The sequence below is a fragment of the Cervus elaphus genome, chromosome 7, assembly GCF_910594005.1.
Source record: "Cervus elaphus chromosome 7, mCerEla1.1, whole genome shotgun sequence".
NCBI lineage: Eukaryota > Metazoa > Chordata > Mammalia > Artiodactyla > Cervidae > Cervus > Cervus elaphus.
This window is the reverse complement of record NC_057821.1, coordinates 10686117-10713376: the sequence shown is the minus strand read 5'-3', so window position 1 is coordinate 10713376 and position 27260 is coordinate 10686117. Positions and strand designations below refer to the sequence as shown.

At 55.0% G+C, this 27260-nt stretch overlaps 1 protein-coding gene across 3 annotated transcripts in view; it reads right to left on the bottom strand.

Annotated features, from left to right (window-relative positions):
- Positions 1-9985: 9985 nt before the first annotated feature.
- The window catches only part of PPARD (peroxisome proliferator activated receptor delta), an 86597-nt gene continuing 69322 nt past the window's right edge, over positions 9986-27260 (bottom strand). For 2 of the 3 annotated variants that reach the window (XM_043907263.1, XM_043907265.1), the window contains 6 exons: positions 26087-26317; positions 15837-16016; positions 14936-15074; positions 13477-13679; positions 12852-13302; positions 9986-11922 (listed from right to left, as the gene is read on the bottom strand). In XM_043907263.1, coding sequence (XP_043763198.1) covers positions 11675-11922; positions 12852-13302; positions 13477-13679; positions 14936-15074; positions 15837-16016; positions 26087-26257 — 1392 coding nt within the window. In that variant the 5' untranslated portion in view covers positions 26258-26317 and the 3' untranslated portion in view covers positions 9986-11674. The remainder of the gene's footprint in view (positions 11923-12851; positions 13303-13476; positions 13680-14935; positions 15075-15836; positions 16017-26086; positions 26318-27260) is intronic. The other variant, XM_043907266.1, reaches the window with a different exon arrangement.

Below are 27260 nucleotides of genomic sequence, written 5' to 3'. Positions count from 1 at the left end.
TAAGAGATCATGCCCAGCCCCATTTTAGTCCCTGCCTTTGCGATCCTTCTTGAAAGAGGTTATGTGACGTGAGGGCTCAGGCTCCAGGCTTGGTCCTGTGTTCAAATCCTGCCTCTGCTGGATAATGATCCCTGGGTGGTAACTCAACTTCCCTAAAGCTTGATTTCCTCACCCTTAAAAACAAGAGTAGCGGGCACTTCCCTGGTGGTCCAGTGGGTAAGACTCCATGTTCCCAGTGCAGGGGGCCTGGGTTTGATCCCTGGCCAGAGAACTAGATCCCATATGCTGCAACTAAGACTCGGCACAACCAAAAATGAGCAAATAAACAAATATATTTTAATGAGAGTAACAATGCCTCCTGTTACCCAAGGGTCACTGTGAGGGTTTTTTGAGATTTCATACAATGTACACAGCAGGTGCTTAGTAAATCACAGTGATCATTGTTACTTTCTCCAGACACAGAGTCTCCTGGGCTCTGGAGTCAGAATTCTGGGTTCAGCTTCTGGAACCAGAGCCGGCTCTACGGGCATGAACCCATGTGGTCACTCAGGGACCCCACACCTGCTTCAAAGCTCTGCTGTTGCTGCCTTGAAATTATTAAATTTTTGGACAAGAGACCTTGATTTTCTTTTTGTGCTGGGTCCCACAAGTGACATAGCCAGTTAGTTCTGCCTGGTTCTGCCAAGAACTACCACTACTTCTTGGTTGTGTGAGCTTGCCCATGCCTCAGTCTCTTCACTTATAAATTACTAGTACCTACTTCACGGGATGATGCAAAATGCAAATGAGATATTGTATGTATAGTATAGCTATCCCTTGGTATCCATGGGAGGTGGGTTCCAGAACCCCCACACTCATCAAAATCCACGGATGCTCAAGTTCCTTATGTGAAATGGAAGAGTATTTGCATATATACTTTTAAGTCATCTCTAGATCACTTATAAACCTATTACAATGTAAATACTATGTAAATATTGGCTGCAAATTCAAGTTTTGTTTTTTGGAACTTCCCGGGATTTTTTTTTCCCCAAATATTTTCAATCTGTGGTTGTTTTAATCCTTGGGGTCAGAACCCACACGGCCAATTATACCTAGCACACAGCAAGCCCTCAATAAGTATCAGCTGTTCTTATCACTCTTCCGTCATCAACATCATAGTCTCGGTTACTACAGGGACACTTGAGGGTCAGGGTGGGGAGGGCAGGAGAAGGCAGAGTTGGGCCAGCACCTACTGAGAACCTACTGTGTGCTCAGGCCTGCACCAGGGCTCCGGGGACCTCGGCTCTTGTTGGGTGCTGCCTTGCTGGGAGCGGGAAGGAGCCCGCCTGTGAAGTGGGCAGGGCAGCAGGGGTGGGGACAGAGGCTGGACTCTTGTCCTGCGAGAAAACAGACTGCCAGCCAATGCCAGGGCTCTGCCATAGAGTGGCCCCCACCACTCCCTGGAGAACGTCCAAGAGGGGCCCTGGCAGAGGGGCAGGGGGAGGGAGGAAACAACGGGCGACCCAGTCTTGCTGGTGAAGGTACCGGGTTGTCCGGCACGTGGTCCTTTGTTTACGACAACGTGTGGAGCCCCTCGACATGGAACTCGCCTGTGGTGCTCCTGGAATTGATGGAGCCGAGGCTCGACAAACCAGCGCCACGAACAGGGGGAGGCAAGTGAGGCGCTCACCTTGGACACAAAATTTTCAACAGATGCCCCAAACAGTCATAAAAGGAAATGATATTTTGGTATGATTTTTAAAGATATAAATTAATGCAGAAAAAAAAATCCACAATGGGGCTTCCCTGGTGGCTCAGTGGTAAGGAATTCACCTGCAATGCAGGAGACATGGGTCCAATCCCTGGTCCAGGAAGATTCTACATGCGGTGGGACGGCTAAGCCCGTGTGCCGCAGCTACTGAGCCTGTGCTCTGGAGCCCAGGAAAGCCACAAATACTGAAGCCTGTACATCCTAGAACCTGTTCTCTGCAACAAGAGAAGCCACTGCAGTGAGAAGCCCATACACCACAACCAGAGAAAAGCCAGCGCAGCAACGAAGACCCAGAACAGCCAGAAATAAAATAAATAAAAAATCCACAATGAACAAAATAGCAAAGCTTTAAATAAAGATAGGACTCAACCCTGCATAATTTACCATCCCCGCCTCCCCCAGTTCTGGCCTTGTAACAAGGGCAGACATAACCAAGACAAGTACAGACGGTAGAAAGGATGCAGGCAGAAATAAAAGGCTGGCAGGGTGGGGACACAGTTTAGACAAGATGGTCAGGGAGGGTCTTTGAGGAGGTGCTAGTAATAATAAACATTACTACAATGATTATTGTCATACAATGTAATAGCTGTAGTTATTATTGTTGTTATTTTTACAAAAGCTGTTTTGAGGGTAAGGAGGGTCATGTAAGATCATTAAACAGTAACTTTTGATTTTAATTCAGACCACTACATCATTTATGGCATTTAATTCAGAAGAAATTCAAAGAATCGAGTGTCCTTACTGTAACAAATCACTTTTCATTTCCATTTGCTTATTTATGTGAACAAGATTTCTCAGTGTTTGCATTCAATATTAGAAATAGAAATCAATGTTGATAGCACAACATTGTAAATCAACTATGCCCTAATAAAATTTTTAAAAAATTGAATGACAAAAAAAAAATTGATGTTGAATCCTGTCTTATTCTAACAATAAGTAATGTTTATCCATGGATTCATGAGCTTTTTTGACAGGGGGAAGCAACAACTTCAACTAAATTTTCTACAGAAAATTTTCTAATTTAGTAATTAACTGTTAAAGTGTGTAGGGAATTCCCTGGCGGTCCAGTGTTTAGGACTACGCACTTTCACTGCCAGGATCTGGGGTTCAATCCCTGGTGGGAGAACTTAAATTCTGCAAGCCGTGAGGCACAACCCCCTCCCCCCCCAAAAAAGGGGGGTATATTGAGTACTTCCAGTAACTAAATCTAGAAAAAAATCATATTTCTGTTTCATAAATATCTTTGTTGCAGGAGCAAATACCATTGTGATCAGTAAAAGGTTTCTGAGAATAAAAAATATTTTCTTAGGGACTTCCCTGGTCATCCAGTGGTTAGGGATCCACCTTGCTATGCAGGGGATGAGGCTTCGACCCCGACCCCGGGTTGGGGAACTCAGATCCCACACACCTCAGTGATCTGCAGCTAGAGAAGCCTGCATGTCACAGCGAAGAGCCTGTGCACCACATCCAAACCCCCACAAGGCCAAATACATAAAAATAGTACTATAAAATTCTGGCGGGGAAGTGCAATAGGCATTTAAGGAGAAAAAGGAATTATGTAAAACTGTAAAGAGCCTGCTTATGTATTTTTTAAATGGATGACGTTATATGTTAACTCTCTGGGATTTAGACACCACTGGATACAGGAAAAGAATAATATATTTATTCAGATCCACACTGCTCACCTGCCCTTGCCCGTCAGCTGCCCACACAGCAAGCTCATTAGTAGGACCTAAAGCAAGCAGCCTGAAATAGCTCAGGTTGAAATTCTACACAGAGCCCCAGCCAGCCCCAGCCCAGTACCCCATGGTGCCTTTTATTCGTTATCACTGCCTGGCTTGGAAAAATGGACAAGTTCCTCTAGGAAGATTAAAAAGCAAGTTCTTATGGGCTGAGAGCTTTGAACACATCCCTCAAAATCTTGCCTGAGGTGCCAGCTTTGGAGAAAGAAGATTCAGAAATGGTGAAAAAGCATTTGACTTAGTGATGCAGCTTCTCTAAAAACAACTCTTAAAACTCTTTTGGAATGAAAAAAGAATAATTGTTTTATTTTAAAATGGGACTATTTAGTGGACTTCTCTGGTGGTCCAGTGGTTAGGAATCTGCCCTGCATTGCAGGGGACACGGGATCGATCCCTGGTTGGGGAACTAATATCCCACACGCCGCAGAGCAACTGAGCCCGAGTGCTACAACCAAGATCCTGTGTGCCGCAACTAAGACCCAGTGCAGCCAAATAAATAAATATTTTTTTAAAATGGGACTACTTAGAATACATTAGAAATTTAACCTTTGCAACAATTTACATTATGATGAAAACCATTAGATAACTTGGAGATTGAAGGGGAAACATGCTTTCTCAAATTTCTTTTAGGTTTATAGAAGATGCCAGGCCTGCTATGTTGCCACTCCCAATTACAAGTTGGAGAGTAAATAGGAAAAGGCTGGAGTAGGAGATGGACTAGGTCAGTGGTGACCGCCAGATTAGCAAGGCTGGAGGGTGGATGGAGGTTGGGTTAAGTGGTGAGGTGGAAATGACAATCACTGGGGAAAGGGTGAGGGACCCGAGAGGAGGAGCCTCTCATCTTCCAGGGGAGGAGCCGGTGGCCCTCAAAGGAAGGGCTTGCAAGCCTCCTGTCCCAGGTCCCCAAAGCTTTGCTTTCCCTAAAGACCACCAAAGAGGCTGACCTCCAGGACTGCCTGGAGAGGCCACAACACTAGCTCTGTCACAAGCTGAGAGGTCCAGTGACAGAGCTCTCCCAGCAGGTCCAGAGGGGCTCTTAGACCATCAAATGAGCCACAACAAAAGAGGCTAGGGGCTTAGTGATCAAATAGAATTGAGAAACTCCTCCTGTATTTTCTTAGAGTCATGTCGTATATTGCTTATTGTCTATGAACATCTTAAAGGCTCTGATAAGCCCTGCAAAGGAAATCTGTTTGATTTCACCCAGCGTTGCTTAAACTTGTTTCTGTTGCTATTTGTTTAGGTCTTCTACCCACACAGCCTTGATATATCAATAAAATACATTTGGTTTGGAGGAAATGGCGGATTAGTTCATTTAATCCTCAAAACAAACCTTAAAAGGCAGGAGTCCTCTTTTGTTTACAAAATCTGAGGCTGAGAGAGGTCAAGTAACTGGCCTGGGATTCAGAACAAGAGTTAAGGCTATAACCCAGGTGTGGCCACTCAGCACAGTATTTAGTTAACCAAGATTGAACTGCCAGGGGTGAGGGCCGCTGGATTTGGGGAAGTTTCTGAAGCCGACTTCTGGGGACAGAGCAGCCAGAGGTCACAAGTAATCCAGGCCTGGGGAGGCAGCAGGAGCATCTGGGTGGCCGGGAGGCCAGAGCAGTGGACCCCCAAGCAATGGGCCTGGGGAGTCGGGACTGGCCTGCTGAGCGGGAGCAGAGGGTGCGGAGGAGAGCGGGGACCAGGAGGTCAGGGCTGGGTGTGGCGGGAGGCGCAGACGGCCACATCCTGGCCGGGATTCTTAAAACTGGAGAGCCCTTGGGACTCCCTGGTGGTCCAGTGGTGAAGAATCCGCCTGCCAATGCAGGGGACACAGGTTCCATCTCTGCTCCGGGATGATTCCACAAACCACAGGGCAATGAAGCCCATGCGTCACAACTTCTGAACCCTTGCCCTAGAGCCTGTGCTCCTCATCAAGAGAAGCCACCGCAACGAGAAGCCCACGCCCCGCAACAAAGACCCAGTGCAGCCAATAAATAAATAAAAACTTCAGAACTCAGACTTAGTCTAGCATGCCACCTTCCTTCCTGAGTTTTGGGCAGGGCCAGAAACAACTGAAAATCTCCTTTAGTAAAAGTCTGTCTTCCTTTTTTTTGCCTTCCCCTTGCTATCAGATCACCTTTCTTCCCAGCCTGGGGAAATCACTTCACACGGAGACCCTAAGGTCTACAGTGATCCCTCTTTAGGGAGAATGGTCCCTCCTTTACCCAGACTTCAGTTCTCTTCGGGGAACTGAGCTCTTCCAGCTGTTGGGAAAATGAATGTGTTTTAAGGTCTGAATGTTTGATGGGAGGACTAGTGAGCTAGCATACCCAAAGGAATGACTCTCTAATGGTGTCATGTTCAACCTGAAGTATTTCCATTCAAATGCTTGGGAACACCTGGCATTAGGCTGCATGCAGGGGCTACAAAGGTGACTGGGAGCACAGGTCCCACCACAGAGAGCTGCATGGTGCTGCTGGGCAGAAAAACCTTTGCTGTATAAAGAGAAAAAAGACAAGTGGGGAATCTGCTCTGAATGGTCAGGCCCGGAGCTGGCTCTGATTGAGCTGGGGAGCCTTGGTGTGTCTTATCCCCTCTGGTCTCAGTCTCCTCCTCTGGACTACGAGGGGGTGAGAGGTCATCTCTAGACCCTTCCTGCATGGGGGAGGGGGCTAGGAAGCCCCATCTCCCACTTGATGCACCCCAATTCTTTAAGACTGAGCTTTCAACGGCCAGACGGAACTCAAAAGAAATCTCCCCCACTTCCCCTGTGTTCTCCCAAAACCCAGACCCTTACCTGCGTGGCCACTGGGAGTAGGGGCTGCTCCCCCCACCTCGGCCACCACCGTCGGGCCCGGCAGAGTCCATCCCAGCTGTGGCCCCTCATGAGAATCAGGTAGGGCTGGTGCTCCTTTATCCCGCCTTCTCTGGGCAGGACCAATGGGAGGAGGGGCTGGGAAACGCGGCCCACCCCTCCCCATGGCCCCAGGCCTGCGTGAGGTGGGAAGGAGTGTAGAGCAGGATGACTGGAAGGCTAGGGGGCTGGGGGCTCTAGCTGCCCTGTTTAGGCTGCAGGACATAGGTGCAGCAGGGCAGGAAGGCCTTGGGGGATCCCTAGATGATTTCTAGAGGAAACTGGGGGATGGGTTAAGGACTTTGAAGGTTTCAGCAAGGGCCACAATGAGAGGTGGCCAGGAGGGGCTTGCCTAAAACTCTAACAAGGAAGCTCCAGATTGCATGATATCAAATCAGCCCATCAGACCTCTTTGAGGTAGTTTAACTGGCTGGTGGATTCCTAGCTTGCATTCTGGAGACCTAGGGGCTGGACCCACAGACAGTAGGGAGTGAGGGGAAAGGGGACCACGAACTCTAAGAACCCCTCAGTTCCTGTCTTACTCCTCCAAAGCCCACGTTCTCTTCATGGGACTGCAATGCCCGATGTAGGAGATAAGCTGCGAAAGTTAAAAGGACCAAACAAGAGGAATTAGGCGAGATTTTTGTTTTTAGGTATTTATATACTTGTCTGGTTCGGGTCCTAGTTGTGGCATGCGGGATCTTTCGTTGTGTGTGGCAGGTGGACTTTTCTTGTGGGCTCACTAGTTGCCAAGTGCAGGCTTATTTGCTACGTGGCATGTGGGATCTTCGCTCCCTGTCCAGGGATCGAACCCATGACCTCTGCACTGGAAGGCAGATTCTTAACCACTGGACCACCAGAGAAGTCCCAAAGGAGAGATTTTTACGTTGAATTTAAACAACTTCTGTTGTCTAACTAGTTTGGGAGATCAACAGGACATCACTGTTTTTTAACTTTTGCTGGATCAAAATTACTTAAAATAATTCTTACAGGTGCTGCCAATCTGCCCTCTATAGAGGCTGTGCCAGATTTTACTTCCACCAACAGTGTGAGATTCTGCACATAATATAATCAAGCTTGTTGATATTTGTTAATTTGTTATGTAAAACAACAGTATCTCATTGTGGCTTTTAAAAATTCACTTTTATTTATTTTTGGCTGTGCTGGGTGGGCTTTTCTCCAGTTTGGGAGACAGGGCGCTGCTCTCGAGTTGCAGTGCGTGGGCTTCTCATCGTGGCAGCGTCCCCTGTTGCGAAGCACGGGCTCCGGGGTGAGCAGGCTTCAGCAGCTGAGGGACGTGGCTCGGTGGTTGTGGCCCCCAGGCTCTGGAACACAGGCTAACTGTGGCGCAGGGTTTAGTTGCCCCACGGCCTATGGGATGAGGATCTTCCCGGATCAGGGATCCAACGCGTGTCTCCTGAATTGGCAGGCGGATTCTTTATCACTGAGCTGCCAGGGAAGCCCTCATTGTAGTTTTAACTTGTATTTCTTCTCCTATCAGAATAAGGACCTCTCCCTATATTTTAGAGGCATTGCTCTTCCTGCTCAAATCCTTTGCCCATTTTTCGATTGGGTTGCTGCACTTCAACATATCAATTTGTAGGTAGCTTTTGTCTTACTGTGTCACACATTTTAAAATATGGTTAAAAAAATAAAAATAAAATATGGTTGATTTAAAGGTTTTCCCTTATGTTCCCCCTCAACAGAAGAAAATTTTTAAATGTGTAGATAGTAAGATAGTATCTTTTTATTATATAGATTCTAAGTTTTGTGTATACCCCCTGGAACTTAAGACATTTTCGGGTGTACAATAAATTTCATGTGTTTCAAAAAATATCTGAAACGTCTATTCATCAAATTTATCAAATGTATCCATTTTCCTGTTGATGAACATTTTTGCTATTTCTAAGTTTTTGCTCTTGGTGTAATGAACATGTATGCGAGTCTTGGTATAATTTGGCGGTGGTGTTGTCAGGCTGGCTTCCCCAGGATAGATTTGGAGTTTTACATACAGGACACTCACTGGGGAGTGCGTTTGAGAACAGCCCCTGTAAGAAACTGAAGGAGGCAGGACTGGGTAGAGAGAGAAGTTAAACCGTGATGCAGTTACAACAGAAGCTTCCACTCGGGGGCTGGGACGATTCTTCGCGTTCGTCTCAAATTCGGGTGGTGGGGCTTGCACTGTCCCCACACATGGGCTACAGGCTGCTCCTGAGGAGATGTTCTTATTCTGAGCAAGGAGGCTGCCTTCACTACAGGCCATTTCCTGAGAGGAACTCAGCTACGAGCCAGGCAGTCACGGGCCTCAGGGATGCTCAGGGGTGGAGCCTGGGTGATGCCTCAAGCTTCCACGGGTGTATGTGAACGCTATGACGCTATGACGTTTCGCCAAATTGTTTTTCAAGTTGATTGTATCAACTTCTACTCCCTTCTGCAGTATATGAGAATTTGTATTGTTATTCTTCCTTTCCACATTTTTTATTTTCCTGTGGGTTTTTTTTTTTTTTTTTTAATGATTTCTATAGATCTTTTTTTGAGGTGCAAAAAGTGATCTCTTTGGCTGTCTCTGATGTTTTAAAACTCACTAAGTTTCTTTCTCCGGAAATTCCAAGCATTTCTTTAAAAATGTTTGTCATTTTTTTCCCCTTGAAAAGCAAACTATCTTGTGTACAATTTTCATATCTTTATATATTTTTAAATAATATAAAACTTATTTGGGGGCTTCCCTGGTGGTCCAGTGGGTAAGACTCGGCCCTCCCAATGCAGGGAACACAGGTTCAATCCCTGGTCAGGGAACAAGATCCCACAAGCCACAACTAAGACCCACCGCAGGCAAAATAAAACAAACAAAAAAACCCCACAAAAAACCCGTTTCCTATATTGTAACCAACAGCTGTATTTCTTGATGTCCTGGGGCTCTAATTTCACTGGTTGTTCTGCTCATTTCCATGCAGGTTGCTTCTTCCCATTTATCATTTTGTGGAAGTTCTGTACTGCCTGTGTTTGTCCTTCAGAAAGGTTTTGTGTCTGCTTCTTCAGGCTCCCCAGGGATATTACCAGCCTGGGGACTTCTTCCTTTATTTAAAAATAAACCTTTACAAGTTTCAGAAGTTTTATAGAGTTATTGCAAAGACGGTATCTTCTAATTCTCTCATGGTTCCTTTCTTCTTTTTTAGTCTAAACTTTGGACTCATCTGTCCTGAACCTCTGTGAAGATGGCCCTACTGGAAGTAAAGGAGAAAACCGGGGTGTCAGCGAAGGAGACCAGTGTCCGGCAGTGAACGCCAGGCTTTGGCTCTGTGAGTCCCATCCCACTCGAGGTCCAGAGGGACTGGCTCCTTCCGGGTCCTCCTGAGCCCCTCCCAGACCCCCGCTGCCCCAAGCTTGGTTTGTGCTGCGCTTCCACACCCCCCTCTTCCGCTCCCACCCCAAGTGCTTCCTCTGAGTGGGGTGGCACCTCCTCAGTCGTCCACAAACCCTGCTGGCCGATGAGCGGTGGGCAGAGCCCAGAGGTGGGGGGAATGATGGGCACCCCCACCAGAACCCCAGGCTATTTGCCCAGTGTCTCCCGCTCCATGCACGGGCTGTGGAAGGGGGGTAGTCCCCCAAGGCCCCCAGGAGAAAGACTATCAAGAACTGAGTTAGTCTAAATCAATTCTTAAATATTTAATTCCCATTTATTTAAAGTTCCATCAGTCTGTATACACTATTTATATTAAAAACACAGGAAGCTGGAGCTCCTAGCAAAAATATACATTTCCATTTTGGAGACTGTTCAGACACTGAGAAGAGCTGCGATCCTCAGTATCAGACCGGGTGGGGGATGAGGATGGCGTGTGTGGCGGGGAGAGAGGGCGGGGAGGGGAGAACAGGGACCAGAGGGGAGAATTTTGCCACAGAGAGTGATTGGGGGGTGTGGAAGGGCCCCTGGGGAAGACGAGACAGGACCCAGGAAGCCTGGGCTCTCACCCCGTGTCTCCTGCCACCTTTCTCAGTGACCCCAGCCAGCCCCTCACCCCTCCAGGTCCACTTCCCTCTGGAAAGGCAGTCTGGGCGGGCTCTGCTCTCCATTCGGTCAGCCTCCAAGCTGCGTTCCCTCCTGAGGTGGAGGTGGTAAGTGCTCGTCACTGGGGGGAGGAACTGGGCAAGGAGTGGGGCTGGGCCAGGCGAGGTCCTGGTCACGCAAGGCGGTGCAGGGGGAGTTCCAGGCGGCCAGCTGGGCCAAATACAAGGAAAGGGGAGCACAGCAGAGCTACTGCGACAAATGGGGGTCACAGACGGGCAGGATCTGTGAGCAGGCGCTGGGCTGGGTTCGCAGGACCCACCCCACTCGCCCACCCAGAGATCCAGCCCAGCCCAGGGAACGGGGCGAAGTTGTGGGGCCACCCCTGGCCCCTCTGGGCCCTCACTTGCCTCCAGGAGAGGAGGCAGGGGGCGAGGAGCCCCCAGGTAAAGTGAGTTCAGTGCTCTCGGGGTGTGTGCTGGGGGGAGTGTGCGGCCGCAGCTGCAGCTGGGCGGGAGCAGGGCGGCCTCCTGCGGGCACAGGCGGTGTGTGGCCAGGCCCCGGTGGGGGCGGGAGCTGGGGAGCTGACAGTGGCAGGACTCGGCAGCTGCAGGGGGGGAGCTGGGGTGCTGGTGGGGGACCCACCCCAGCAACCTCTGTCTCCCGGGAAGCTCGCTTCCCTTCAGTGGAGGTGTGGGGACCCCCACCCGGAGGGAACCCCACCTCTACCCAGGCTGGAGGGGTGTACCCCAGCGGCCAGCACAGGGGGCCATCAGTGACGCTGGCCTGGAAGATCAGTGAAAAGAAGACCAGGAGGACGGCGGGTATCGGGGGGCAGCTGCGGCCTCAGCAGGGCAGTGACCATCTGGGGGAGGCGGCCCCCACCAGGGACCCAGGGATGAGGGGTTGCTCTGTAGTCAACTCAGGGCTGCTTGGCTTCCCCAGGAAGCCAGGCCCAGAGCATTTAGTGTTTCTTTGGGGTCCTTGGCCTTGAAGACGGGAGAAGATGACCATAGAACAGAGGGCAGGCCTCACCCCTCCTGCTCAGGCCCTGCTCTAGCTGCTGGTGAAGTGATAAACTGTCTCAGGGGAAGACAAAGAAGGACAGACACGGGGAGGGGGAGAGAGGAGGAAGCATGAGATCTACAGTGAGGAAGGAAGAGAAGGAGCTGAGAAAGGAGGGAAGCCAGAGGCGCTGAGGGGGAGGGGAGGGAGGCTGGGGTGAGGAGCCAGAAGCCGTGAGTCCTGCCGCGTGAGTGATCCCGCTGCTTGGGCGCCCGTGCTCAGGGGCTGGTCATGGGAGAGGCCCCGGCGGGTGCCGGCCCTGACCGCCGCCTTCAGTACATGTCCTTGTAGATCTCCTGGAGCAGGGGGTGCAGCGAGGTCTCGGTCTCGGTCTTCTTGATGCGCTGCATCAGCTGGGCGTGTTCCGTGACCAGCTGCCGCAGGTCAGCCATCTTCTGCAGCAGTTTGGGGAAGAGGTACTGGGAGTCGGGGTGGTTGGCCTGCAGGTGGAACTCGAGGGCACGCAGGATGGTGTCCTGGATGGCCTCCACCTGAGACACGTTCATGAGGCCTGGCCGGTCTGTGGGGACACAGGGCAGGGGCGTGGGAGGGAGGAGGCCCAGCTGGAGGCTCGGAGGGCAGGGCAGCCCCCTACCCCCACAGTGGTGTGGGCAACTTGGCCTCGGGGACAGTGGGCCTCCCGCCTGGATCCAAACCCCTTCTCTACCATAGACTACTAACATGGCTACGGGCAGATCACTCAGCCTCTCTGGACCTCAGTTTTCTCATCTGTAAAATGGGAATAACAGAAGTGCCTCTGGCATAGAGTTGTTATGAGGATTAAAGAGTTATAATCTAGGGTGACTTCCCTGATGGCACAGGGGACAGGATCTGCCCGTCAATGCAGGGGACACGGGTCTGATCCCTGGTCCAGGAAGATACCACATGCTGTGGAGCAGCTCAGCCTGTGTGCCACACCACTGAGCCCTTGCTCTTTAGAGCTGCACCTGCTGAGCCCACACGCCTAGAGCCTGTGCTCTGGAACAAGAGCAGCCACCATGACGAGAGTGAGAAATAGCCCTGGCTGACGCAACTAGAGAAAGCCCGTGCAAAGCAACAAAGACCCAGTGTGGCCAAAAATAAATAAACAAAAAGAAACCGAAATAGTGCCTGGCATGAAGCAAGCTCTATGCCACGGTCAGCATGAGTCTGATTATATTTGGTGTGCTGGAATTTGAAAAAAGCAGGTAAAACAGAAACTTTCTCTGCCACCAGAAATAACCCCCATCAACATGTTGATACGTTTCCTTTCTCTTCTGTGTCACCCGCATATACTAGAGAGAGCTGATCCCACACACACGTTAGTGCTGGGCGTGTCCCACTGCCATCGTCACAAGGCCCCTTCCTCACGCTGACAGAGCTTAGGCTCGGCCCCTGCGCTGAGGGCCCAGCTGTCAGGAGGCTGGCTCTGCGGGGGCCAGCCCTCCGCCCCCTCCCCGCCCCACTTACCTCCGCACAGAATGATGGCCGCGATGAAGAGGGCCAGGTCACTGTCGTCAAGTTCCAAGGCGTTGAACTTGACGGCAAACTCGAACTTGGGCTCAATGATGTCACCGAAGGGCTTTCGGAGGCTGCGCAGGAACTCCCGGGTGACGAAGCCGGTGCCGTTGGCCACCAGCAGCCCGTCCTTGTTGATGATGGAGGCCAGCATGGCGAAGATGGCCTCATGCACGCCGTACTTCAGCAGGGTCACCTGGTCGTTGAGGAAGAGGTCGCCGAAGCTGGGGATGCTCTTGGCGAACTCAGTGAGCTCACGCACGGTCTCCACCGTGGTGCACTGGCAGCGGTAGAAGACGTGCACGCTGATCTCCTTGTAGGGGGGCAGACTGTTCACCAGCTGCTTCCAGACCAGGCCCTTCTCCGCCTGCCACAGCGTCTCGATGTCGTGGATCACAAAGGGCTGCAAACCAGGCCCCGTTAGAGGCCCGGCCCCGGGGCCCCGCCCGTGTGTGCTCCCACACCCTTTGCCTCCACCATGGAGTGAGCGGGGAGGAGGCCCGCTGCTCCCCGCGGTCAGGTGGGCGGCAGCAGGGCCCAGAGCCTGGGGTGCCGCCGGCTGAGCTATGACACTCACCGCCGTGTGGCTGGCCTTGCCGGTGAGGATGCCGCGGGCCTTCTTTTTGGTCATGTTGAAGTTCTTCAGGTAGGCGCTGTAGATGTGCTTGGAGAAGGCCCTCAGGTCGGCCACCTGGGGGTTGTGCTGACTCCCCTCGTTGGCTCTCAGCCCCGCCACCAGCTTCCTCTTCTCAGCCTCTGGCATCCGGCCGAAGCGGATGGCTGTGCAGGAAGGGGGACTGTCATGGACGGGCCCAGGCGGGGCCCGGCACCTCTAAGGCACGTGGGCCAGAGATGGAGACATGCTTTCTGAGCACAGGGCCCTCAGAAGCTCGAGAGCCAGCAAGCTGGAATGCTGGGGTACCCCTCCAGAATACAAGCTTGGGGAGGGGGGCAGGTCTGCTGGCTGTCTTGTTCAGAGTCTAGCACACAAGGGCCCTAACTGACAGGGCGACTGAGCCTCGGTGGCTGGGAGGCCGTGCTGCCTGGCGGGCGGGAGGACAGTCGCTGTCCTCAGAGGCCTGCGCTTGAAGGCCAGCTTGGCAGGTGGCCCACAGTGTGGCTGGCTTCAGGCAGGCCCCCTCACCTTCTCTCGTGAGAAAAGTGCAGCTAATAAATCTCACTAGATGATCAGAATTAAGTAAGAGTATTCACATAGTAAGCACTCAAAAACTGTAATCCCTAATAATAGACCAGGATGTGAATCTGGTTTCCCTCAGAGAAAAACTGAGAAGCGTTCAGTTACCCCTGAGACCTCCTAGAAAATTCCCCTCTCCCCACCCAAGGGATGGGGTCCTGGCTGAAGGGGAGGGATCAAACTCGAGACCTGCCACCTTCTAAGACGCAAGACAGACAGGTATCTGTGGGTGGAGACACGTATACAGAAGGCCTCCCTGTCCTCTGGAGGTCTGACCCAGAGGGGCAAAGAGGGGGTAGGCGGGCTACGCAACATCCTAGCAAGTCTGAAGACAAGACTGCTGGGCACCTAGCGCATGGAGCAGGGCAGGCTGTCTCCCGGAGCACCGGCCTCCAGGAGGCTGCAGCCTGGCTCCCGGCAGCGATACACGCGGTCACCTACTGGCTCCGCCTGCCCTCAACAACCAAGGCTGGAGGGGGTCCTGGGCCTTGGCAGTGGCTTTTCATGCCCTGTCGGGTCATCCAAGACAGGTTCCAGGAGAGTGGTGGTTCCAACACGACTGGAACTGGGGTCAATTCCCAGGTCCCTTTTGGGCCAGATAGGGTGAGGCCTGGGTGCAGACAGGCGGCGACTGTCTGGGTGCAGACAGGCAACGCCCCGGACTGGGAGCGTGGCAGGTCCCAGGCAGTCTGGGAAGGCAGCCCTCAGGCCAGCCTGTGGTGACTTTGAGACTCAGGGTGCAGACGGGCAAGGTCAGCAGCTGACCTGCCTGCTGGGCCCTGCTCTGCGGGCACCCACTCTGTCTCTGGGCTCCCGGAAACCTGGTTTCGGGTCAGCTCACCATTGTGCGACATGCCCAGGGCCAGGCACTTCTGGAAGCGGCAGTACTGGCACTTGTTGCGGTTCTTCTTCTGGATTTTGCAGATTCGCTCACATTTCTCATATTCCAGCTTCATGCGGATCGTCCGACGGAAGAAGCCCTGAGGGAGTGTGGACACGTGAGGAAAAGAAAAACCACGAGGAAGGGAGAAAGGGTGAGGCTCGTGCCCTGCCCGCTGGGTTGCACTTGGGGGCTTGATTATACATTAAGATGAAACAATTCCTGAATCTTGGAAGTAACAGGGGGAATATCATTGGAGAGGAGAGGCAGAAGGAAAGTAAAACAATTCTAAAACTTCTGAAATAATTCAAATAAAACACCATATTTAAGTGCTTCTTTGTTAGTTTGATGATACCAAATGTACTATGGCTAACTTAATTTACTTGTAAATGCATCTGGTTCTGCATTTTTCTAGGCAGTTGTTTAGTAAAATCATCTGTGAAATTTTGATGGGTATGCAGTTAGGAGAAAGAACCCAAAAGCACTCCTGGAAAAAGAATTAAAATGTTTCCTTTTTTATAAAGGAGCCCCTCCTGGAGCCTTGAGGCGCGGGAAGCCCTGACCTCAGGGAGGTGACGCAAGCCAAGACCCGCACTCTGTCCTGCACGTCCTCTCCTGTCCGGTCCCCAGGGGGCGCCAGCGGCCCAGGTGGGAGGCTGGGTCAGCACCACTGGTGCCCAGCAGGCCAGGCCGGGTGAGGGAACCCCTCCTCCGCTGCGGGACCCAGAACTCAGCCTGGAACCAGCCCAAAGGCCCCCCAGGCAGGAATTTCGCAGCGGGTCTGGTCAGGGCCTCGCCTGGCAGCGGGAAAGCTCTGTCAGGTCAACTCACCATGTGAGCACAGCCCGCCCTCAGCCCGTACCTTGCATCCCTCACACGCGTGAACACCGTAGTGGAAGCCCGACGCCTTGTCCCCGCACACCCGACACTCCATGTTGAGGCTGCCACACGAGTCCCCGTCACAGCCCATCTGCAGTTGGTCCAGCAGTGAGAGTGGAGAGCAGCTCTGGGAGAGGTCTGCGGACACAACACAGGGCGAGGTCTGCAGACACAGAACACAGGGCGAGGTCTGCAGACACACAACACAGGGCGAGGTCTGCGGACACAACACAGGGCGAGGTCTGCAGACACACAACACAGGGCGAGGTCTGCGGACACAACACAGGGCGAGGTCTGCAGACACACAACACAGGGCGAGGTCTGCAGACACACAACACAGGGCGAGGTCTGCGGACACAAAACATGGGGCGAGGTCTGTGGACACACAACACGGGGCAAGGTCTGCAGATATAACACAAGGAGAGGTCTGCAGACACAACACAGGGCGAGGTCTGCGGACACACAACACGGGGCGAGGTCTGCGGACACACAACACGGGGCGAGGTCTGCGGACACACAACACGGGGCGAGGTCTGCGGACACAACACAGGGCGAGGTCTGCGGACACAACACAGGGCGAGGTCTGCGGACACACAACACGGGGCGAGGTCTGCGGACACACAACACGGGGCGAGGTCTGCGGACACAACACAGGGCGAGGTCTGCGGACACACAACACGGGGCGAGGTCTGCGGACACACAACACGGGGCGAGGTCTGCGGACACACAACACGGGGCGAGGTCTGCGGACACAACACAGGGCGAGGTCTGCAGACACACAACACAGGGCGAGGTCTGCGGACACACAACACGGGGCGAGGTCTGCGGACACAACACAGGGCGAGGTCTGTGGACACACAGCACGGGGCGAGGTCTGCGGACACAACACAGGGCGAGGTCTGCGGACACAACACAGGGCGAGGTCTGCAGACACACAACACGGGGCAAGGTCTGCGGACACAACACAGGGCGAGGTCTGCAGACACACAACACGGGGCGAGGTCTGCGGACACACAACACGGGGCGAGGTCTGCGGACACAACACAGGGCGAGGTCTGCGGACACAACACAGGGCGAGGTCTGCAGACACACAACACGGGGCGAGGTCTGCGGACACACAACACGGGGCGAGGTCTGCGGACACAACACAGGGCGAGGTCTGCGGACACAACACAGGGCGAGGTCTGCAGACACACAACACGGGGCGAGGTCTGCGGACACACAACACGGGGCGAGGTCTGCGGACACACAACACGGGGCGAGGTCTGCGGACACACAACACGGGGCGAGGTCTGTGGACACACAGCACGGGGCAAGGTCTGCAGATATAACACAAGGAGAGGTCTGCAGACACAACACGGGGCGAGGGCTGCAGACACACAACACGGGGAGAGGTCTGCAGACACACAACACGGGGCGAGGGCTGCAGACACACAACACGGGGAGAGGTCTGCAGACACACAACACGGGGCGAGGTCTGCGGACACACAACACGGGGCGAGGTCTGCGGACACACAACACGGGGCGAGGTCTGCGGACACACAACACGGGGCGAGGTCTGCGGACACACAACACGGGGCGAGGTCTGCGGACACACAACACGGGGTGAGGGCTGCAGACACACAATACGGGGTGAGGGCTGCAGACACACCACAGGGCGAGGGCTGCAGACACACAACACGGGGCGAGGTCTGCAGACACACAACACGGGGCGAGGTCTGCAGATACACAACACGGGGCGAGGTCTACAGACACACAACATGGGGTGAGGGCTGCAGACACACCACAGGGCAAGGTCTGCAGACACAACACAAGGAGAGGTCTGTGGTCACACAACACGGGGCGAGGTCTGCAGACACACACACGGGGCGAGGTCTGCAGACACACACACGGGGCGAGGTCTGCAGACACACACACAGGGCGAGGTCTGCAGACACACCACAGGGCGAGGGCTGCAGACACACAACACAGGGCGAGGTCTACAGACACACAACACGAGGTGAGGGCTGCAGACACACCACAAGGAGAGGTCTGTGGTCACACAACACAAGGAGAGGTCTGTGAACACACAACACGGGGAGAGGTCTGCAGACACACACACAGGGCGAGGTCTGCAGACACACACACAGGGCGGGGTCTGCAGACACACAACACGGGGCGAGGTCTGCAGACACACACACAGGGCGAGGTCTGCAGACACACACACAGGGTGGCCTAGGGGCCTGGGGAGGTGACCAGAGCCCTCAGGGAGCACAGGTAAGACACCTATGATTCACAGTCTTGGCTCAGCCACTTAAGGGCTACGTGACCTCTGGGAGTCAACCTTTCTGAGGTTCAGCCTCTTGACCTTCTCTGGGAGGAGGGTGAATGTGTCCAAAGCCTTTCCCCTAGACCTGACACCCTGCAGGTGTTCCAGAAATTCTGCTCATTATCTGGCTGAGTCAGAGCCTGCCTGGGTGGACTCACCACTGGTGGAGAGAGGGCATGGGGGATGGCTGTGTTTTGGGAGGACGGCAGCAAGAGGGAAAAAGCAGATTCTCTTAGACTGTCCTTAGGAAGTGGCTCCCTGGTTTACAAGGCTCCACTGGGTGGGCCCATGGGAGACTGTGTGTGGCATGGTTTGCGGGGGCTTCAGAAGCGCCTCCACCCCAGAGGTCTGATTACTGCAGGGACTCTATGGATGCTGTGAAGAGTCTCTCAAGAAGCTCAAGTTCATTCCCACGAAATTTCTTGCTTGACTGAGAAGAAAAAGCAGAAGTCTCAGTCACGCTGACCGGGCAGCAGGCTGAACTTCCTTGAGCACTTTCCTATTACTAATAAAGGCACAGCCATCCGAGCCCCGGACTGAGAGTGTCAGTGAGGAAAGCAGTCAGCCATGGGGGACTTCAGGGTGTTGGTGCTGTCAGCTGACTCACCAAGAAGGGCTGGGGGTCTCTCCTGAATGCCCCCTCAGACGCTCAGAAATGAGCCCTTCCCTGGCAAGGGGGCCTGACTGAGCCCCAGCACAATGCTGCTTCGTGATGCCACAGATCGCCTGTCTCCTCTGCCAGGCTAGCCCGACAACCTGCCGTTCTCTGTCTTCTTCCCTGATGAATGAGCACCCTCCTAAGGGGCAGGGTCAGGGGCCAAATCCTCAGAGCAGAGGAGCTTGGAGCAGATGGTGCTGCGGGGAGACCCCAGCCGTGGTGGTCAGCCCAGATGTAACGCGTTCAGGGCTGCCTTCTGCCCTCTCTACAGTACGGTCACTCTGCACAAGATCTTGACTGCTGGGACTTCCCTGGTGGTCCAGTGGTTAAGAATCTGCCTTCCAGTGCAGAGGATAAGAGTTCAATCCCCGGCCGAGGAACTAAGATCCCACATGCCGCGGGGCAACTAAACCTGGGTGCTGCAACTACTGAGCCCGAGAGCCACAATTAGAGAGAAAGCCCGAGGGCAGCAACGAAGACCCTGCACGCCGCCACCAGACCTGATGCACCAAATAAACAAACAGAGGGCTTCCCAGCTGGGTCAGTGGTAAAGGAATCCGCCTGCCAGTGCGGCAGACGCAGGAGACACAGGTTCAATCCCTGGGTCGGGAAGATCCCTGGGAGAAGGAAACGGCAGCCTGCAGCAGCTGCTCGCCTCCCGGCTGCGAGAGTAGGGGGGACTAGGCCCCTGCTTCCTAAAAAGCAGGGCCGGTCACAGAGGCCAGGCGCTCCACGGGCTGCAGCTGTGCCACTTGGCCTGAGGACAGGGGCGCTCACTGCGGGGAGTGGATGGCCTGGCAGAGGGAGCCCTTCCGGTGTCAGGGACCCTTGAGTGCACTCGGAGTTGGGTCCCCCCGCCAGGATGTAAGGGCCACAGGGCAGGGCCGGGGCATTGCTGCCTGGCCTGTAGGACAGGTGCCTGGCGGCTCTGGACTGAGGGTCCTCCAGCCACCTGGGCGCCCGGGGCTCGGTGCCCTCTGGCTGGAGGGGCTGGGCAGGACCCACCGCTCCTGGAGGGCATGGGATTCACATCACCAGCTTCTGGGAGAAAACGAGATAACATGTGACGACGCCCTGTGGAGACCTGCGCAGACGCGGGCAGGGAGGGTTTCCGGCACTTCCTCCCCGATCTGTGTGGTATGTGTGCATGATCGCTTTCTGGCACTTCTCGAAGTGGTGTTGCTTTTGTGGTTTGCACATCTGCCTCCCCTGCTAGCCTCGGCATGTCTCTACTCACGTTCTCTTTGGATCTCAAAGGCCACCTCCTCCACTGAACCTGGGTTCACAGTGACCTATCACCCCAGGCTGTTCCCATTGTCCCTGCCGTGGCCCTGGAGGGCTGGCAGGCGTCTGGTCACCTGGTTGCTGCTGGCACTGCTGTGGCAACGCCACCCTCTCTTTTCACTCAACAGACATTTGCTGAGCACCTGCCGAGTGCAGAGCGGGAGTCGGACCCTGCCCTCAACCAGCGGAGGTAAGGAAACCAGGACCCAAGGTAGCGAGTGGCAAGGCTGGCTGGAGGCAGGGCAGGCAGCGAGATGCAGGCCTGTGCAGGAGCTGCTGCTGGGCGAGGGGGTCAGGGAACGTGACCGCTCCCCTCTCTGGGCTCAAAGGTCAGGGCTTCGGACGACCCCCAAGTTGGTTCCAGGTTCTCAGAAGTGGCAGGCCTGGTGTGGGAGGGGAGAATGGGTTCAAGAGCCCTGTGGGCAGTTCAAGTCGGGGTCCAAGGCTCAGACCTAAGCTCTGTGTCCTGGGCCTGTCTCCTCTGCAAATGGAGTTGACAGCAGCGTCTGTCTAGAGTCATGATGAGGAGCATAGGCGTTAACAGAGAAGCTCCTGGATCTTGGCAGTGCTGTGTAAATCCGCTTCAGTGAGGATGGGACTTAAGGTTCTGCAGGTCGCAAGCCTGTGCCCACATGGCAGGGGCCCGGCCTTCTTCTTCTGGCTGCTGGCTCCTCTTCTCCACGGCTTCACAGAAAGCAAGACAGGGGCGAGGGGCCTCTGCCTGTGAGGCTGGGAGAGCGCCGAACGAGACTGGGCGCCCCTGCTCCGCCCGCCCTGCTCAGCCTGGAAGAAGCCAAGGTGCCAACCCCACGCACCAGCCACGCAGGCAGATCTCTGGACAGCAGGGAGCGTCCCGGGGGTGGCAGGGCACAGTCAGGAAGAGCTGCCAACTGGTCTGGGGGGAGACAGGCCCAGGGCAGTGCTGGCGCCCCGGGTGTGTTTGCTCCCCCGCCAGGCAGACGGCCACAGGGAGAGAGGGAGGCCTGGGGCAGCAGGTGGTGGGTAAGCGCCAGCCCCATGCCTGTCTGAGGGGCTAAGAGCACATGAATAACCACCACAAAGGCAGAAAGGGGCGGTGGGGCTGAGGGGCGGGGATGTGCGGAGTGCACACATCCCGCAGGGCGGGTCTTGTGGGGAACCTGTGTGTTGGGGCATTCCTGTCACTTCACGGGGAGCTTTCCAGAGATAAAGGTTCTGTGTCTTCCCTGTTCACCACCTGGCTTAAAAGTTTATTCTCTAATTGTCCCCATATTCTACCCAAAAGTGATAATGGCAGAATGCTCCCCACTCAAGGGACCTGCTTCTGAAGGCTCCTGGTCCACCCATGATCTCCCAGTGGAAGAATCCCAGGGAGAGAGGAGCCTCGTGAACCACAGTCCATGGGGTCACAAAAGAGCCGGACAGGACTGAGCAACGGAGCATGTACATCATTTCAAACCACCCTGGGAGCCAGTAACTGCCGCCACGGAAAGATGAGGGGGCCGAGGCCCAGGGAGTCATGGGTTTTGTCCACGGTCACCTGGGCAGTACACGGTAGGAGTGGGATTGGACCCTCAATCCGAGAACCCCTGCAAGGGCTATGTGTTTGAAGCAATAACGCCCTCTGTGTTAGTACACGCCCAGCGTGTCAGGACTTCCACTGGACGCTTCACACATCAGCCTCACGCAACCCACGCAACAAATCTTCAAGCAGGTCTTCTTAAGACTCTTTCAGAGATGAGGAAACAGGCTCAGGAGGCTACGTGACAAGCTGACAGTGGCTAATTCTGTGTCAGCTTGGCCAGGCCAGGTACCGATGAGATCCAGTTTTTGGTCAAATCCAGTCTAATATGTTACTATGAAGGTATTTTTTGATACGACTGACATTTAAATCAGGACTCCCCTCAATGTGAGAGGCCCCTGTCGGTCAGCTGAGGGCCTTAGGAAAATGAGATCAAAGCCTCCGCAAGGCAGAAGGAATGCTGCCTGCAGGCTGCTTCCAACTCCAGCGCCATCATCATCGCCCCCAGGTCTCCAGCCTGCTAGCCTGCCTGCAGAATTTCAAGTTGCCAAATGTTCTAATTAGATGATCCAATTCCTTAAAATAAATCTCTCTACACACACACACTCGTTCTTGGTTCTTTCTCCACAGAACCCTGACACTGTGGCAGACAGAATTATAACTCAGAACCCCCAGGGCTCAGCTCTGACCCCCTACACTGGACGACCATGCATACCTACGTGTTCGTGTGTGTACTTGTGTTTATAACTACTAATCAATAGTGTGTGGCTAGAATCAGTGAGGAGACGAGTCACCGCCAAGTATATTACTGGAGTGTTTGGACTCAGCATAAGCAGTAGCCCCATCATGCAGAGAGTGAAGTATCAGTTGCACCATCTCTGATTACAAGTTTAGCAAACAGACACTACTGACCTTACTCACGTCATCGCGCCACCTGCCTGTCTATCTAGCCTCCATCACTGGAGGTGTGCTGTTGTCAGAGCTGGGAGGGTGGCCCAGAGGGAACAGCCCTGTCTATTTACTTTGCTGGCAGAGTCCCCAAAGCAAACAGCTTCTGAAGACAGGGCCAGTTCTGTGGAACTCTGGGGCTGGGTGACCCGGCAGTCTCCTGTTCGCCTGGCCTGCGTGCTCCTCAGGGCAGGTCCTCAGTCGTGCCCTCCCCTGGACAGCCAGCCCCTGCAGACCCCCGTCAAGCAGTGCTGAGTAAGAGGATGTGCCGAGGCCGGGAAGAAGGACACTGTCTCCCTCAGTCCCGTGGGGAGACCCCTGACCTCCCCCTTGGGTGTGACTGGGAGATTCATCACTGCCGCCGGAGGGGAGGGGGCAGGAGAGGCGGGTGAGGGCTGGCTCAGCGCCCCCACCGGCCGAGGACTCGGGCACACGAGCGGCCTCGCTGCTGAGTGCTCACCTGAGGCCCGTCCTGCCTGCCTCCTGGAAGCAGGGGTGCTTGGCGGGTGCTGAGCTTGGTCAGAGGTGCACAGCATCAGCGCAGAACCTCTGGGGGGTCAGAGGGAGCCAAACTATGCGGCCTCCCTGCTGTCTCAGGGCTTGAGACGGCGCTTCATCCTCTTGGCTCCCTAAGGGGACTCCAGAGGCCAAAGTCACAGACTCACGGGGAGGAACAGGGAACTGGCAGGTGCTAACACACCTGTGGCCAGTCACATGCCCCCATGACTCCTCACCCGCCGGCCCTTGAGACGGACAGGACTTCTGGCCACACCACGCAGCGTCCCCGACCAGGGATCGAACCCGGGCCACCAGACTGAAAGCCGGAAATCCTGACCACGAGGCCACCAGGGAAGTTCCAGGACGCAGTCCTAAAGGGTGAAGAGCCTGGGACTGGAGAGGTGAGGCCCTCGCCAGAGGCCTGTGGTCCAGAGTGGTAGACCTGGGGCTCCTGCCCTGGATGGTGGGATCCCCAACACAAGAAGCTCTGTTCCTGGGGCCCCTCACCTGCTGGCTGCTTTGTTTTGTTTTTTTAAGAAAACAGCAACTAGTTTATTTCATCCTTTTAAAGAAAGTGATTCATTTGCTTTTTAAGTTATGAGAATGTTGCAGGCTTGCATGCAGAGCGTGACAGACCCTCCTCCCATGATCCTACTCCTCCGAGCAGCCCCCAGTCCTCTGGCTCTTCTCTTCCAGTGCCTTCTGAGGTACGTGAGGGTTTTTAAACAGTGGGATCCTCAAGCAGTCGGGAGCTTACTTCCCTGTCAGTGTATACAGAACCACCTCATTCTTCCTACCGACTGCACGGCACCCCAACGCATGGCTCTCCCACAGTTTACATAACCAGCTCCCCACACATGGGCGCTTTCCAATTTTCTGCTATCATGAACGGCATGGCTGTGGATGAGTGTGGAAATCTCTGAGCGAGTGTTTACATTGGATACATTCCTCAAAGAGGAGCTGTAGGACCGAAGCAGCACATGCTAAGAAGTGCTGGCCTGCGCCGCCAAGCCGCCCTCCCCGCCTCAGGGGCTGCAAGGCCAGCCCAGTCCTCGCCACCAAACTCACACGCTAAATGACATCTCGTCTGAAGAGTCCTTCTTTGGCTGTCTAGCAGACTGAGAAATGTTTCCTGTTTTCTGGCCATTTGTCTGTCTGTCCTACCGTGAACTGCCTGCTCCTGCTTTTCTGGTGGGGGGCTTGCCTTGTATAATTTTATACACTATGGCTTTCACTTAAGTGATTAGGTTAAACAACCCCCTTCTGTTTCAATTACCGAACAAGTAGGTCTTTCTACTACCAAGTCATCCATTTATTGATACACAGAATCTACTAAACGCCACATCGTACACAGCACTGTGAGACTGGCTGGGCAAATTCTGCCCCAGACACCTCCCTGTGTGCCCGAAAACCCAGCAGCTCCCCAAGACTCCATCACCTCACTTGCCTCGCCTGCTTCTGCACCAGCTACCGCACGTCTGCATGTAAGCAGGCTACCACTAGGGGATATGGTCCCCCAAGGTGTGCAGGAAACCACGCTGGTAACTTCTCTGTGCCCGGGGATGGTGTGGGCCAGGGTAGGCAGTGAGGCCACGGACCCCGAGGCCCTCTCTTCCCCTTCCCTCCTCCCGGTGTCCCTGGTGACCCCTCTGGCTCCTTCTTAGCCCCCGGGGTCTCCCCTCTGCCTCCTAACCCCCCGTGCCCGTCGCCAGTTCAGCCAGTGTGTGCTGTCAGCACTGCCAGACGGACGGCTGCAGGTTAGCCAGTCCTCTCTGCTGAGGAAGGTCGGTCTGCAAAGCCTTCCCAGCTACCAGCCACCCAACAGGGAGCAGGTGAGCCTGGGGGCGCGGGGACACCCTCTCTCGGGGCCTGAAGTCACAGCAGCGTACTCCCCTGATGCCTGGGTGTCTGGTGGGACCGGAGGGACTCGACGATGGCTCTCCAGTCGCCTGACCATCCTGTGCCCTAAGGAGGAGGAACCTCCGCAAAAGCCGGGCTCCTGCTGTGCAGGTTCAGAGCAGTGTGACCCAGGGATCCAGGTCTCTTGGAGCTGCAGGCTCAGTCGGGGGCCAGTCCGACCTCAACAGCCCCCGTCCGCCCTGCCTCAACTCCGGACCCCATCCACCTCCTTCTCCCCATGCAGACTCAGAGGCCAGATCCATCTCTGTGGGGTCAGCCCGCTCCTCTGCCTGCGTCACCATTTGCAGTCGGGATCCCCTTCAGCTGAAACCAGCAGCGAAGTCAGGATGCCCCTCCGGGCAGCACATCCTCTACTGACCCAGAGCTCCCTCTGCAGGAAGGGAGCAAGGAACGGTGGAGGGGGCGGGAGAGAGCTGGGGTGAGGCGGTGAGGGAAGGGGCGGCGTCAGCAGCAGGGAGAGCCAGAGGCTGAGAGGGGGCGTCCAGGTGCCCTTGGCGGTGGACCCAACACCACGACGATGAGAAGAGGAGGAGGATGACGGAGTGGCACAAGGTACCAGAGGAAGGCATCTGCACTGATGCTGGCAGCAGACACCGGGGAACCGACACGTGAGGCAAGAGAAGCTAAAATCTGCCTGGCTGCACCAAAGTACCATTAATTCCGGTCATTCTCACTAACTGCTCAGTATCTGCCTAATTACAAAGCACCCGGACGACGTGTAACTAGCACCAGATGAACTGAGTTGTGTATTCTGTCTAAACCTAATCATCACACATACCTGTGATCTTTCTGGATGTTGCTGATGCACGTTTGTCCTGGGTCCCTTGTAGTATGAGAGGTGGAATGGCCCCAGCAACACGCATTACAAACGCTAACCCGTTCTAGTCCCACAAAAGCCTGCGTGTACACCTGCTATAACCCTTGTGTTCTATAGGAAGAAGGGGTACAGCTTGCCCAAGGTGCTGCAGCTGGTGAGCAGCAGAGCAGGGGTGAGACCCCGGGCTGCCTGGCTCCGGCCCTTACCCACCCTGCTCCCCTGCACCCCATGACGATGCTGTTCGCCGCAGGCCAGCCTCCCGTCCCGACTCCGTCTGCGTCCCCGGCCCACCCCCTCACCTGTGTAGCTGCTGGAAGGAAGTGAGTGCTCTGGTCCCCCGTTGAGCTCTGGGGCTCCTTCTGCCTTGGCCGCTTCCTCTTTCTCCTCCTCTGGCCGGGCCTCAGGGGCTTCCTCCGGGGGCTGCTCCATGGCTGACTTCCCCTGGGCGCCACGCCTGCAGGCCCGGTCATAGCTCTGGCATCATCTGGGTCTGGACGCAGACGGATCTCTACAGGGCAGTTCCCGTCAGCCTGGGCGAAGGGGAAGACAGGAGGAGGTTGGGGAGGATGAGAGGGTGACAGTGGGGACAGATGGGGAGGGGAGCCCCCACCCGGGAGGGCGGGAGGGGCGCATCCTGCTGGGGCAGGAGCGCCTCAGGCCTGCAGTGAGCCAGTCTCCACTCCTGGCATCACAGCTAACTGCCCCTCCATCCTTTACCCACCTGGCTCTTGCAGCAGGTTTCTGGGCTTCACAGCAGTCTCTGTGAGCCAGATGAGGTGGGCAACACGCCCCCGTGAATCCCTCCCTGCCTCCTGAGCCTGCAGGAGCCACAAGGGAACAGCCTGAGGGCCTTTGTCAAATTCTCCAGCCCCTGCTGGAGATCCTCATATGCATCAGGCCCCCCAACCCCCATCCTGTCCCCACCAGGCCCAAGAATCATCGCTCTCCTAAGCACCCGGCTTGAAGGCAGTGGATCCCACTCTTCCTGCCTCTGGGAGAAGGAAAAAGACACACGCCCTGCCCACTAGGCCAGCAGCTGACAGGTCTGCAACCAGACCGTCAGCACAGAGCCACCGGGCAAGGGGCGATGCACACGTCACCCTGGAGGAGGCAGTTCCAACCCTCTACAAGTCTTGTCCACAAATCACACGTGAGTGAGAGGGGGTAAGGCCACAAGATGTGGGGAGAGTCCGGCAGGGAACACCTCTTGGGGATACAGCCTGAGAAGAGACGCGGAGGCAGCAGCGTGAGGAGTGGTGGGGGACCCTGCTGGCAGGGCGAGGGGTGCCACAGGAGAGAGGACTTGAAGGCATGGCTGGGAGGGCGGCTGGATCCAGGCAGGCGCACTTCAAGTCACAGGGCGTGTGACCAGACCATCCTGTGGCGGTGCAGACCCGGGAAACTAACAGCAGGAGAGACCTGTCTCAGGGAAATTCACGCACCTTTGGGACCTCACCCTGGATGTCCCACAGG